Raw genomic sequence first — 12,541 nt, 5'->3', positions numbered from 1 at the left:
TCTTCGTGTTTTTGTACAATTTATGACTTCCATTTTCATAATTCTTTCTCGTTGTATTTCAGATATCAGATGGTTAAAAGTGAAAAATAAATCTTGAAAATAATGTATAGGGGAGCTATAGTGAGTTGAAAAGTTCACGTGGATGAAGTAGGAACAGTTATGTTACTGTAAGTGTTTCAAATTTAGCTGAAAAAATTGTGATGAGTTTCTCTCCAATTAAAGATAAGATGATTTGAAAGAGGAAGTTTCTGGCTTTTATGGCTTGTGAAAGATAACATGGAAACTATAAATTAGGTACCAAGAATCCAAAATTGGGAAAAAGACAATGCTTGTGACTTCCCCTTTGTACGTGATAATACAGAGTTTGAGATTGGGGGGAATGGGCGTGTTGATGAAGCTAATGGAATGTCCAGTAGAAAGTACTGTAGTAGTAATATTTGTGGGCCTAAGATATTGTTGTTTCTGTTTGACATGCTAGTTCTAGTGTAAAGGAGAGGGATGGCCATTTGCGTGTTAGTGGTGAATATATTGATCAAGACTTTGTGATAAGGATGTACCACCAAGGATTTGTTAAGATGGACGTCATTCATCTATAATTTAACTAGTGTTTTCAAGTTCGAGTTTTGATAATATTAAAAAAAAAAGGATCATAAAGATTAATGAAATGGGTAAAATTTCTTGCAAAATTTGATATTGGTTGAAACTAAAAATTGATATTTATGTTGTTTGCCTAAGATTTCGTGGGGAAAACTAATTTTAATGCGTTTGGTGTAAGATAGTGAGTATCCAATAAACTAGTAAGACATACAAAAATGACTCAATAACCACCTTCAGAAATGCACTGATGTAGATTTTGAAGAAGAGTATATATATGATTAAGAAATTCAGAATTTTATTTTTTATCATAAATATTCACCAACAAAAAATTTATTCTTTTTACGAACTTGACTTCTAGGAGTACTATTATTTGACTACGAGGAAGCATCGCTAAGGAACAGACCTGACTGTAGTCTGAAATGATAAAACACGACGTTTTCATAATTAACAACTTAAATAATCTCAGAATCAGGCATACAGCTAATATCTCAAATCAAATATGGGATAAAATATAGCCCAAATTTTATTCCAAAATTATCATATGCTTAACTCACGTACCAAATGACCTCTGCCGCCGATATATTCCAACTTTTACAACTACCAGTTTTTTTTTTCTACAACTTACCAGTTTGATTTTTCAAATATCAACCAAATTTGTCTATACACGTCATGAAGTTTCCAGAGGAGGATCTCGAGGACCTTATGTGGACAATATAATCATTTGCATTATTGGATGTAACATATCACAATGATTGACTAACATAAACCTACTAGTGGTTTACATAAGATTAGGTGATTAGGTAGTTGACTATTAGTGCCAATAATGCAAGTGTTCTGTTTTAGTTATGAGAGATTAGGTTAGCAACTCTTCAAATAAAGTAGAACGGCCAAGTAAACTCATTGATTAGGCAACCTGGTACTGATCACTGAGAACACTAGATTCAGAATACATTATTTTAATTGAGTTGCAAGGAAGGTACATTATTTAAGTGATTCCGGGGCAATCATAAGCACCTTACAGGATGAATTCACGAGCGAAACGGGCGTATCTGCACCTGAAACAACAATTGCATTCATTAGAACACGAGAATTTTGAAATGCTGTGAGATACTTAATTTATCATATAGTAATGCAATGACTCACCAATTTCAACTAGCCAAAATTGATTCCTTGAGCCAATGGTAATTCACTCCCATAGTTGATTGTACTGCAATGGTGGGGAATAACCCAAGTAGGTCAGCGTAAAATGTTATCAGATTTAGACATTGAGTAATAAGAATTATAAGATACTGAATTGATGAGCTTCTGCAAATGTATTAAATGAGAAAGGGATGAAATGTCTTTGTAGTTACCAAGTTGAGCGTCTCATATATTGTTTCCAAGAATCACTTCCTGCCTCACGGCCACCACCAGTACCTTTCTCACCTCCAAAAGCACCGCCAATTTCAGCTCCATTTGTTGGGATATTCACATTGACGATGCCACAATCACTTCCTTGAGGTCTGCATCACATAAATCCATGTCAGAATCAGGGTTATTTAATGAAAAGGGAAACTCGTCTAAACCACATTCTCAAGAACATAATAGATTGCTTACCCAATCCACTTAAATATATTTTCTGGATTTCGGGTGAAGATGGAACTACTTAAACCTTGAGGGACAGAGTTGTTGATTTCAACTGCTTCTTCGAAAGTCTGCAAGCATAAAGTTTGGAATGAGAAACTGAATCAAGAGAAGTTCCACCAAATATGGGGAGACGACGCCATTGGTCATCTCGAAAATTCAGTGCCTTTGCGAGGGAATACCTTAAACTTCATTACATACAGAACTGGAGCAAACAATTCTTCCTTCACAATTTCAGCTTTTGAAGAAATTTCAACAATTGTTGGATGCACAAAATTACCCTCAGATTCTACGACTGAACCACCTGTAAGGATCTTTCCACCCTGCAAAATATTCATTTTAAGAAACAAAGTTCTACTCACACTTCCCTTTCTATTGGAAAAGGAAAAAATTCAAATCCAGCTGAGTTAACAAAATATGTCTCCTTTTCTTTTTTTAAATATTATGACCAGACATTTACTAGAGCTATGCTCACATTGCTCAGGGGGATAAAACTGTGAAACTTTAACAAATCAAATTGTTAGACAAATCTTGTCCATGTGGGTACAATTGTCCTCACCATCAACATATAACAAGGGGTAGGGCAAGACCTAGGAGGAGAGGCAAAATCAATGTCAATTTAGAAATAATTTGGAAATGAAAGTCTCAAGAAACTGAACATACCTGGGACTTGATATTGTGGATTCCCTTCTCGAAATTTTCCCTAGAAGTACAAGTATGCAATGGCCCAAGTAAGGTACCTTTTTCTAAAGGATCCCCTATCTTAACTTGCTTGTAAACATCAACTAGTGGTTCAAGTACCTTCTCATATATTGATTCGTGCACAAGCTTCACACAGAAAAAGATTTGTGAAGAAAAACAGTAATAAGTTTTGGAAGTGAAAGCTTTAAGCAGCAACGTGAACAGACTTAAAACAATTAACACAGTACCAGTCTCCGGCATGTTGTACAGCGCTGACCAGCCGTACCAACAGCAGCAAATAAAACAGAGCGAACAGCAAGTTTAATGTCCGCATCATCCATTATTATGATGGCATTATTTCCACTTAATTCTAATAGACATTTTCCAAATCTCTGACTTACTGTTTGCTGAACTGCAAGACCAACCTATTGGCACAAAAGAAATAAACCCACAGAAATTCGTTAGAGCAAGTTTGTATTTCTATATGTAACTTTTAACAAAACCAAAAGACAAGCTTTATCAGAGTAATAGAATAATAAATTGATAAGGAATTTGAAAAATTCCAGATTCTTCTTTTCTTTTTATTTTCTTTGTTAATAAGGTCCATGATTCTCATTACACTCTTTGCTTGTTTTATTTTGAGATTTTTGGTTGTATGCACATGTATATGGTTGCTGTCCCATTGGGTGTTTTTCTCAAATAGAACTTATTTGCTTATCCTAGAAAAGATATGCTTTTATTTTCACTTGCACCAAGAAGGAATGAAAGCCAAACCACTTAGTTTAATTTTGACTAGCAGATTAAACTCAAGCTTGCATATCCATTTAATTTTAGAATTGACTCCATAACATCGTCTTTTCAAGTCCTGTTAAGATTCTTTGATTCAAACTAGACAGACAATGTAAAGTCAAGGTAGGAATGTAAAGTAAGCAAAAAAACAAGAAGTTTTTGTACTTATATCGTGATTTTTGGAGAGACTACATCAAGTTAATCCAACAAATATAGAAAAATTAAAAAAATCAACTTATTACTTTTTAATATCATATCAAAGATAGCAACGGAAGCTTCCTAGAGATGAACCAACAAACCAGACACTCTACGTTTTATGCCTAGTATTGGAGAGGCTGGAAAATATTTGAAAGGGTATATCCAAGTCAAAGTAAGAAGCAAATACTGACACAGTATTAGTGGCAACGGAGACCGCCTTGATGATAAAACAAACATACATGTTAGGTTAAGGACAGAAAAGTCACCTTTGAACTCCCAGTGAATGAAACTAGAGGAATTCGTGTGTCCTTTGCTATTGCTTGACCAACATCAGCTCCACCGCAGAAGGCAGTAAAAATTGAACCAGGTAAATTGTTTTTCTCCAATACACTAGCCACAATTTTTGTCATCGCAATGGTAACCAATGGTGTTGTTGGAGCACCTTTCCTGTGAACATGGCATAAAATCCCAAGATTAGAACACCCAAATACCAAACTTGAGTTATCAGACATACTTGAAGAGCAAATTCTCTTTTGGAGATTGAGTAGAGAGTTGAGAGATTAGGCATTAGCATAATCCTAAAGAGAATATGCTCTATCCCTCCCAATTCAGTTGTGCTTACTTAACTTCGTAAGGTTAATAAGACAGGAACTGAAACTCTGTTTTGTTTAACTTATTTGGATGCAGAAGAAATTCTGTTTTAGAGCCAGTACAGTAATATAACTTAATTAAAGATTCAGCTGCAACACATGAATGCTTATATTATCAAGTTGGCAGGGTTCTAAGGTAAGAGAGATTCAATACTCCTGCTTTGAAAGAGAAACAGTAATTACTTTCAACATAAATCTGCATATGATGATGTTCAAACTATAGTGTGGCAATAATACCCAATCAATTTTAGCTCAGCTATAAGTATATATAAGCTCAATTTATCAATCTGAAAAGCTGTTCAACCATCTAGCTCAACTATCATTTGGAAAAGCCATTCAATCATTTCTACTATGGACGAATTCACTTTACACCTTCGAAATAAAGTGATGGACTTACCAGACAACACAATTGCCACAGACCAGTGCGATACATGCATTCCATCCTGGATAGAAGATGACAGATATATTTAGAACAAAATAAGGTGGATATTGACAAGTACGGTTACTTGGAAAGTCGGGTCAAAGCATTTAAAGCAAAGTGAGAAATTGCTTGGTATATGAAAGCAAAAGTTCTCCAAATAAAACAACAACAACATACCCAGTGAAATCCCACAAGTGAGGTCTGGACATGGTAGAATGTACGCAGACCTTACTACTACCGCGTGGAGGTAGAGAGGTTGTTTCCCAAGGACCCTCGGCTCCAGATACAAACCCTAGAATCTTTCTACTAATTTTCTTTTTTAGATCAAAATACTTCAGTGGAAAGACAGCAGTACAAAAAATACAATCTGAACATAGCAAGAGATATACTCCAACATTTGAGGCAAAAAGCAATTAACAAGCACGAATGCATTCAGATAAGAAGGCTTTTGAGTTCTTGTTGACACCAACCAACTGCCTTAGGGAAAGAGCAAGAAAGGTGGAAGACACATAGGCATCATGTAATAGCACAATTTTATCAGAATACAGCGTAGTAGTGTACTAACAAAATAATAATAATATTAAAGGAAGAGGAGAGACAAATTCAGGGATTCAATTCTTGAATGATGATAGGTAGTTCTATTGTATTGGACATTTATTCTTGTAAATTGACCATATTCAGCTCAAGGTTCCATGATGATCCATTGCTATGTTACTACTGTCCATAGGAGAGATATCTCATGTCAAAAATCTCAATGGCTTACCAAGTACAGCACATGGGAAGTTGAAAGCCGTGATTACACCAACTATCCCGAGAGGATTCCACATCTGTGCACAAAAATTACATGAAAAGATCAAAAACTAACATAAACCAGGGTTTGAGAAATTCCTGATTTTAGAGCACAAATGTCAGCACACCTCCAACATCATGTGGTTAGGACCTGTCAACAAATAAACATTGTTAACAAAAGGAAGTTAGATAAGAAAAATAATCAGAAAATAAACATCTCCAATAACATACGACTGTAAATCTTCTACTCTTAAAAAACATTTGTATCCCAATAGTCAGCAAAAGCTAATCATCCTTTCAACCAGGAACTACTCAGATAGCCAGAAAGTATGTAAAACTAAAAACAAGAAATTACAATTGCAAAAAAAAACTGCTTAAAATTGCAAATTCGGCTATTCTGAAAGCAACATACTCCCTTTGTCCCTATTTAGTTGTCCACTTTAGAAATAACACACAGATTAAGGCAACAATGATTAGCATAGTGAAGTTACAATTTTACCCTTATAGTACAATTTACAATTCCAAAATAAATTCACTCAAGATAACTAATCAATGCTAAGAAGTTCATAAGTTTATTTACTTTATTTATGACAATTTTATTTAAATAAGGGTATAATAGGAAAAAAATTGTTGTCTTTTCTTGATTTGTCAAAATGGACAACTAAATAGGGACAACTAAAAGAGGAAATATGGACAACTAAATAGGGACGGAGGGAGTAGTAAGGAAGCGAACTCACGTTCAGAAGGAATAACGGATCCATTCAGTTGTCGACTCAATCCCACAGCAAAATCACACATATCAATGACTTCCTGCAGATTTAAGCCACAAAAAAGTTTCCAATTGTAAAGCTGTTTTTCAAAAAAATTTAGGACACTCCCTAGCTCTATAGTGAATCGTGACATTACATACTTGAACCTCCCCAATTCCTTCTGGGAGTATCTTTCCCATTTCAAGTGAAACAAGTCGACACTTTAGAAATGGCACACAGATTAAGGCAACAATGATTAGCATAGTGAAGTTACAATTTTACCCTTATAGTACAATTTACAATTCCAAAATAAATTCACTCAAGATAACTAATCAATGCTAAGAAGTTCATAAGTTTATTTACTTTATTTATGACAATTTTATTTAAATAAGGGTATAATAGGAAAAAAATTGTTGTCTTTTCTTGATTTGTCAAAATGGACAACTAAATAGGGACAACTAAAAGAGGAAATATGGACAACTAAATAGGGACGGAGGGAGTAGTAAGGAAGCGAACTCACGTTCAGAAGGAATAACGGATCCATTCAGTTGTCGACTCAATCCCACAGCAAAATCACACATATCAATGACTTCCTGCAGATTTAAGCCACAAAAAAGTTTCCAATTGTAAAGCTGTTTTTCAAAAAAATTTAGGACACTCCCTAGCTCTATAGTGAATCGTGACATTACATACTTGAACCTCCCCAATTCCTTCTGGGAGTATCTTTCCCATTTCAAGTGAAACAAGTCGACCAAATTCCTGAAGGTTCGCTCGGAGTGCATCACCTATCTGTCTAACAATCTCACCTCTTTTTGGTGCAGGAACCTGCAACATAATACATCATCATTATAGTAGAAAAATTGATCCCCAAACTAAATGCCATCAATTCTTATCTAATATGCAACGGGAAGATAGATTTATGATTTCAGTGAGGGATGAACATACCTGCACCCAAATCTTAGCTGCTTCAGCGCAAGCTGACATGCCTTCCTCATAATCTTGAGCAGAAGCTTCGACAACTTCGGCAATGATCTGTATACATTATACAGTTTAAATCATACATATATTAATTTGATGAAACGAAACCGATTCAGTTTCCCACTTATAATCAATCAAAAACCCTACGAAACTAAAAGTTGGGGAAATTAGAGAGGATAAGTGAAATTAAGAAGAAACCTGGTTGTTAGCAGGATTAAAAGTGGAAATGACGGGGCCAGTAGCTTTCCAGGTGCCATTAACATAACAACCGAGATTTTGGGGGCCAATTCCGAGCTCTTTGAGGAATTCGTACTCTTTCTTCGTGAAACTAGTCATGATTTCACACAATGGAGGAATAGATAGAGAATGAAGAAATAATGAAATGCGATAGAAGTGGCGATCCAACCCACTGGAAGAAATAGTATATATATTAGTAGAAGAGACGTAGAGAAAGAGAAGTGTCGAGTCACGCACACGGATGTGTCGTTGGTACAAGTAGAGAGAGAGAGACGTTATCTTTCAAATCATATGATAAGTACAATGAATTAGAGTATGAAAAATTTGGTATTAGCGATTTCATTTTTTCTATTTTATGTATATATAAGTGATCCTAATTGATTGGTTTTATTCTGATTTGGTATTATCTCGCCTAATGAAAGTAAGGTCTTGAATGGACCTTTTGAAACATTTTGGGACCTCTTTGTATTATTTTAGAAGCTACACAAGAGTAGTTCTTTTTCATGAGAATGATGTTAGGATTAATCTGTGTAAACCTTAATTATTTCACTATCTTGCTATTTATTGAGAAGCTAGATTTATTTTCATCTTTTTTTTTATGACAAGGGAAACCGCAGTTGCTTGCGCACAGAATAAAACTCTCGCTCCTATGCAATAACTCGCAAACCACATAGAAGAGGTAACCCGCACTAGGCAAGCCCGGTGAGATGAGCTCGATCCAGGAAGTTCCAAGCCCAAACCACCCGAAGGGTATTTATTTTCATATTTTAGTTTTAAATTTTACAAATGAATTTTCTTCTTTATACCTTTTATTTAGGAACTACTTTCGTGATGTTAAAAGTTTATTAAAATAGGGAGTCTGAAATTAGTTAGAACTTTTTTACTGTGGTAATTATTATTTCTTATATGTAAATCTAGTTAATAAATATTTTTTAATTAAAAATTAAAAATTCAACTTTTTATAACAATATTTATTAAATTAATCTTAAATTGCCAAGTGGCATTTCATTAATTTGCCACTTGGCAAAATCTCATTACAAACTATTCTCCTTTATTATATATATATATATATATATATAATCACGTAATAATCAAGAACGTTTAATGGTTAAAATACTAGTGTAACTCGTATAAGGAATATACACATGCCGCAATGACAAATAAAATAATTTCGTTATTGCATTGCATAATTTGACACCTGCTTTCGTCCCTAGTTTATGGCTAAATCCCACTGGTCCATTATTGTGGTCATCAGTTTCTTGACCCATTTTGTCATATGAATCACTTCCCTTCCAATTTGGTGCCGCTCAACACAACGAAAAAATAAATCTACTTTTTGCCGGTAGTAAATAACTTTCATTCTTTAATCAGAAATTTCAAATACGGGCTCAAAAACTGAAGCTACATTTAATAGAGAAAACGTTTTACTACTCCAAAGTGAGATTTTCAAACACGGATCAAATTAATTATTGAACCCATTTTTGATACTTATATCAAACCAATGACTACACTACATATATGTATTCACAATTTCACTAAATGACAACTAATTAATGTTGTTTTTAATTCATCACATACAACAACAGGGGGGAGCTACATTGATGCAGGATGTCCAATTTGTCAGAAAAAAATATTGTATATACAAATAAAATGAAACAAAAAATGATTAAATAACATGTTTTGAACTCCTTTGACATAATAGGTTGTTGCATGTTGGTTTCAAGCGCCTCAAATGAGCTTAATGCTCTTGTGTTTGAATCTCCTAGCAGATTATTCCACTACCTGGAGTCAATTAGGATGATCTCACAAATAGTTTTTTGAGTAATGAAATAGCAGAAGCATCATTGGCATGATTCACGACACTCCAATTCCAAAAAATAAAATACTCCTAGTACGGGCAATAATGGGTTAATAACTAATGCCTATCAGATACTATCTAAATATCTTTTCTGAACATCATGTCTCTTACCTACCCACCTGAGCTACCCTTCCATCCTTCTTTACACGAGAAATGGGCCCAAAACTTACATGGTTATTTGGGAATTGCCAAAAGGACTGAAAATGAACCAACAACTATCTATAACGTGGCACAATAAAGCCCATCAAATATCTCTCTTATCTTCCCAGAAACTAGTTTCTCTTTAGCGATGGCACTTCCTTCTTCTTCTTTCTCCCCCCTAGTCTTCCTCTTTCTCAGCTCATTGGCAATTTCAGTCAAATCGGATGGTCCTAAAACTTTCATAGTCCACGTGTCCATATCCCACAAGCCTCTTATTTTCACTACTCACCATCATTGGTACTCCTCTATTCTCCGATCAGTCTCTCAACACTCTCCCAATATCTTGTATTCTTATGATCGTGCTGCCCGTGGCTTCTCTGCCCGCCTTACATCCGGGCAGGCTGACCAGCTCAGCCGCGTTCCCGGTGTGGTCTCCGTCATCCCTGATCGCGTACGCCAACTTCATACCACTCACACACCTACCTTCTTAGGCCTTGAAGACTCATTTGGGATTTGGCCCAATTCTGATTATGCTGATAATGTTATTGTTGGAGTCCTTGACACGGGTATTTGGCCAGAAAGGCCGAGCTTTTCTGACAAGGGGCTTTCACCGGTGCCTTCAGGTTGGAAAGGGAAATGCGAGAGTGGCCCGGACTTTCCTGCAACTTCATGTAATCGTAAAATCATAGGTGCTAGATTGTTTTACAAAGGATATGAAGCTGATCGTGGAAGTCCAATGGATGAATCTAAAGAATCCAAATCGCCAAGAGATACTGAAGGCCATGGAACTCACACTGCTTCAACTGCAGCTGGATCTGTTGTAGCCAATGCGAGCTTTTACCAATATGCAAAAGGTGAAGCTAGAGGTATGGCTGTAAAAGCTAGAATAGCAGCCTATAAGATCTGCTGGAAAACAGGGTGTTTTGATTCTGATATACTGGCTGCAATGGATCAAGCTGTTGCGGACGGGGTTCACGTGATTTCTCTCTCTGTTGGCGCAGATGGTTATTCTCCTGAGTATGACGTCGACTCCATTGCTATTGGAGCTTTTGGTGCCACAGAACATGGCGTTGTCGTCTCTTGCTCTGCTGGAAATTCCGGTCCTGGTGCTTCTACGGCGGTCAACGTTGCCCCATGGATTCTCACTGTTGCTGCTTCAACCATAGATCGGGAGTTTCCAGCGGATGTTATCTTAGGAGACGGTAGAATATTTGGTGGTGTATCCTTATATACCGGAGATCCCCTTGGCAATGCAAAACTACAGCTTGTTTATTCCGCCGACTGTGGCAGCCAACTCTGTTATCCAGGAAAGCTGGACCCTTCAAAAGTTGCTGGGAAAATTGTATTATGTGATCGAGGAGGCAATGCCAGAGTAGAGAAAGGAAGTGCTGTGAAACAAGCGGGCGGTGCAGGTATGGTCCTAGCAAACTTAGCTGACTCTGGAGAAGAACTCGTTGCCGATGCACATCTCCTCCCAGCGACCATGGTGGGTCAAAAAGCTGGCAATAAAATCAGGGATTACATCAAATCTGTTCCATCACCAACAGCGACGATCACTTTCAAGGGAACTGTTATAGGAAAATCGCCATCTGCTCCACGCATTGCTGCGTTCTCAGGCCGAGGACCCAATTATGTGACCCCTGAGATCCTTAAACCGGACGTTACTGCACCGGGAGTCAACATATTAGCTGGATGGACCGGAGCTGTTGGTCCAACAGACTTGGAAATCGACAAAAGAAGAGTGGAATTCAACATTATATCCGGGACATCCATGTCTTGTCCTCATGTAAGTGGATTAGCTGCGTTACTCAGAAAGGCTTATCCTAAATGGACCACAGCAGCCATAAAATCAGCCCTCATGACAACAGCTTACAACGTTGACAACTCCGGCAAAACAATCACGGATCTTGCCACAGGTCAAGAATCGAGTCCTTTCGTTCGTGGGTCGGGACATGTGGATCCAAACAGAGCACTGCATCCGGGTCTGGTTTACGACATTGAGTCGAGTGATTACGTAGGTTTCCTATGCGCCATTGGTTATGGCCCCTCCAGAATCTCACCATTCACGAAAGATACTTCTTCAGTGAATTGCAGTGAACATAGTTTGGCTAGTCCAGGGGATTTGAATTATCCATCATTCTCAGTTGTTTTCATGAGTGAGAATGTTGTGAAATACAAGCGTGTGGTTAAAAATGTTGGGAGGAATGCAAATGTTGTGTATAAGGTAAAGGTAAATGCACCTTCGTCCGTGGAGGTGAAGGTGACTCCGAGTAAGCTCAGTTTCAGTGAGGAAAAGAATAGTTTGTCATATGAGATCAGTTTTAGCAGTGTTGGATCGGAGAGAGTGAAGGGTCTTGAATCAGCATTTGGATCAATTGAGTGGTCTGATGGAATTCACAGTGTGAGGAGTCCAATTGCAGTGCGTTGGCTATCATCCTCTGCTGCTGCTTAGCCTGTTCTATGATCATAACTGTGCAACAGAATGTAATCCGTGATGCTCCAAAGACCGACATAAGGCCAAGTTCTGAAAGGAAAAAGGAATTATTGAAAGACCATCTGCCTATAGAAATAATGTTAAGAATTTTGTCGTTGTCCAGTTCTATTGTTTCTGAATGTTGGTAAGCCTGATACATTTGATCATTTGAATGAATCTTAAGAGGTAGAACGGTTGTGATTCACCTACATGCTATCAAATTAGAAACTTGTTGGCATTGCCATTTTAAGATCCCACTACATAGAAAGAAAGCTATATGCAATTGTGCATCAACACAGAACAAAGATAAGAACTGTTGGTGTATGGTGCCATTGTTAAAAGATCTCACGAATCAAC

General features: G+C 36.9%; 2 protein-coding genes across 2 annotated transcripts; one reads left to right on the top strand and one right to left on the bottom strand.

The window, feature by feature from the left end:
* Positions 1-1,471: 1,471 nt before the first annotated feature.
* On the bottom strand, positions 1,472-7,964 carry LOC102598345 (aldehyde dehydrogenase family 7 member B4). Its single transcript, XM_006342863.2, has 15 exons — positions 7,674-7,964; positions 7,443-7,529; positions 7,191-7,322; positions 7,018-7,090; positions 5,877-5,899; positions 5,723-5,786; positions 4,936-4,981; positions 4,155-4,335; positions 3,150-3,326; positions 2,884-3,048; positions 2,403-2,543; positions 2,194-2,291; positions 1,950-2,099; positions 1,741-1,804; positions 1,472-1,652 (listed from the first exon to the last, which is right to left on the bottom strand). Exons 1-14 carry the CDS (start codon positions 7,809-7,811, stop codon positions 1,750-1,752), a joined length of 1,530 nt encoding a protein of 509 aa, XP_006342925.1. The 5' UTR covers positions 7,812-7,964; the 3' UTR covers positions 1,472-1,652; positions 1,741-1,749.
* Positions 7,965-9,665: 1,701 nt separating this feature from the next.
* On the top strand, positions 9,666-12,422 carry LOC102598020 (subtilisin-like protease SBT1.7). The gene has a single exon (XM_006342862.2). It carries the CDS (start codon positions 9,860-9,862, stop codon positions 12,161-12,163), a length of 2,304 nt encoding a protein of 767 aa, XP_006342924.1. The 5' UTR covers positions 9,666-9,859; the 3' UTR covers positions 12,164-12,422.
* The last annotated feature ends 119 nt before the right edge of the window (positions 12,423-12,541 follow it).

The sequence above is a fragment of the Solanum tuberosum genome, unplaced genomic scaffold (genome assembly GCF_000226075.1).
Source record: "Solanum tuberosum cultivar DM 1-3 516 R44 unplaced genomic scaffold, SolTub_3.0 scf00040, whole genome shotgun sequence".
Taxonomy (NCBI): Eukaryota; Viridiplantae; Streptophyta; class Magnoliopsida; order Solanales; family Solanaceae; genus Solanum; species Solanum tuberosum.
This window is presented reverse-complemented; position numbering and strand designations above follow the sequence as displayed.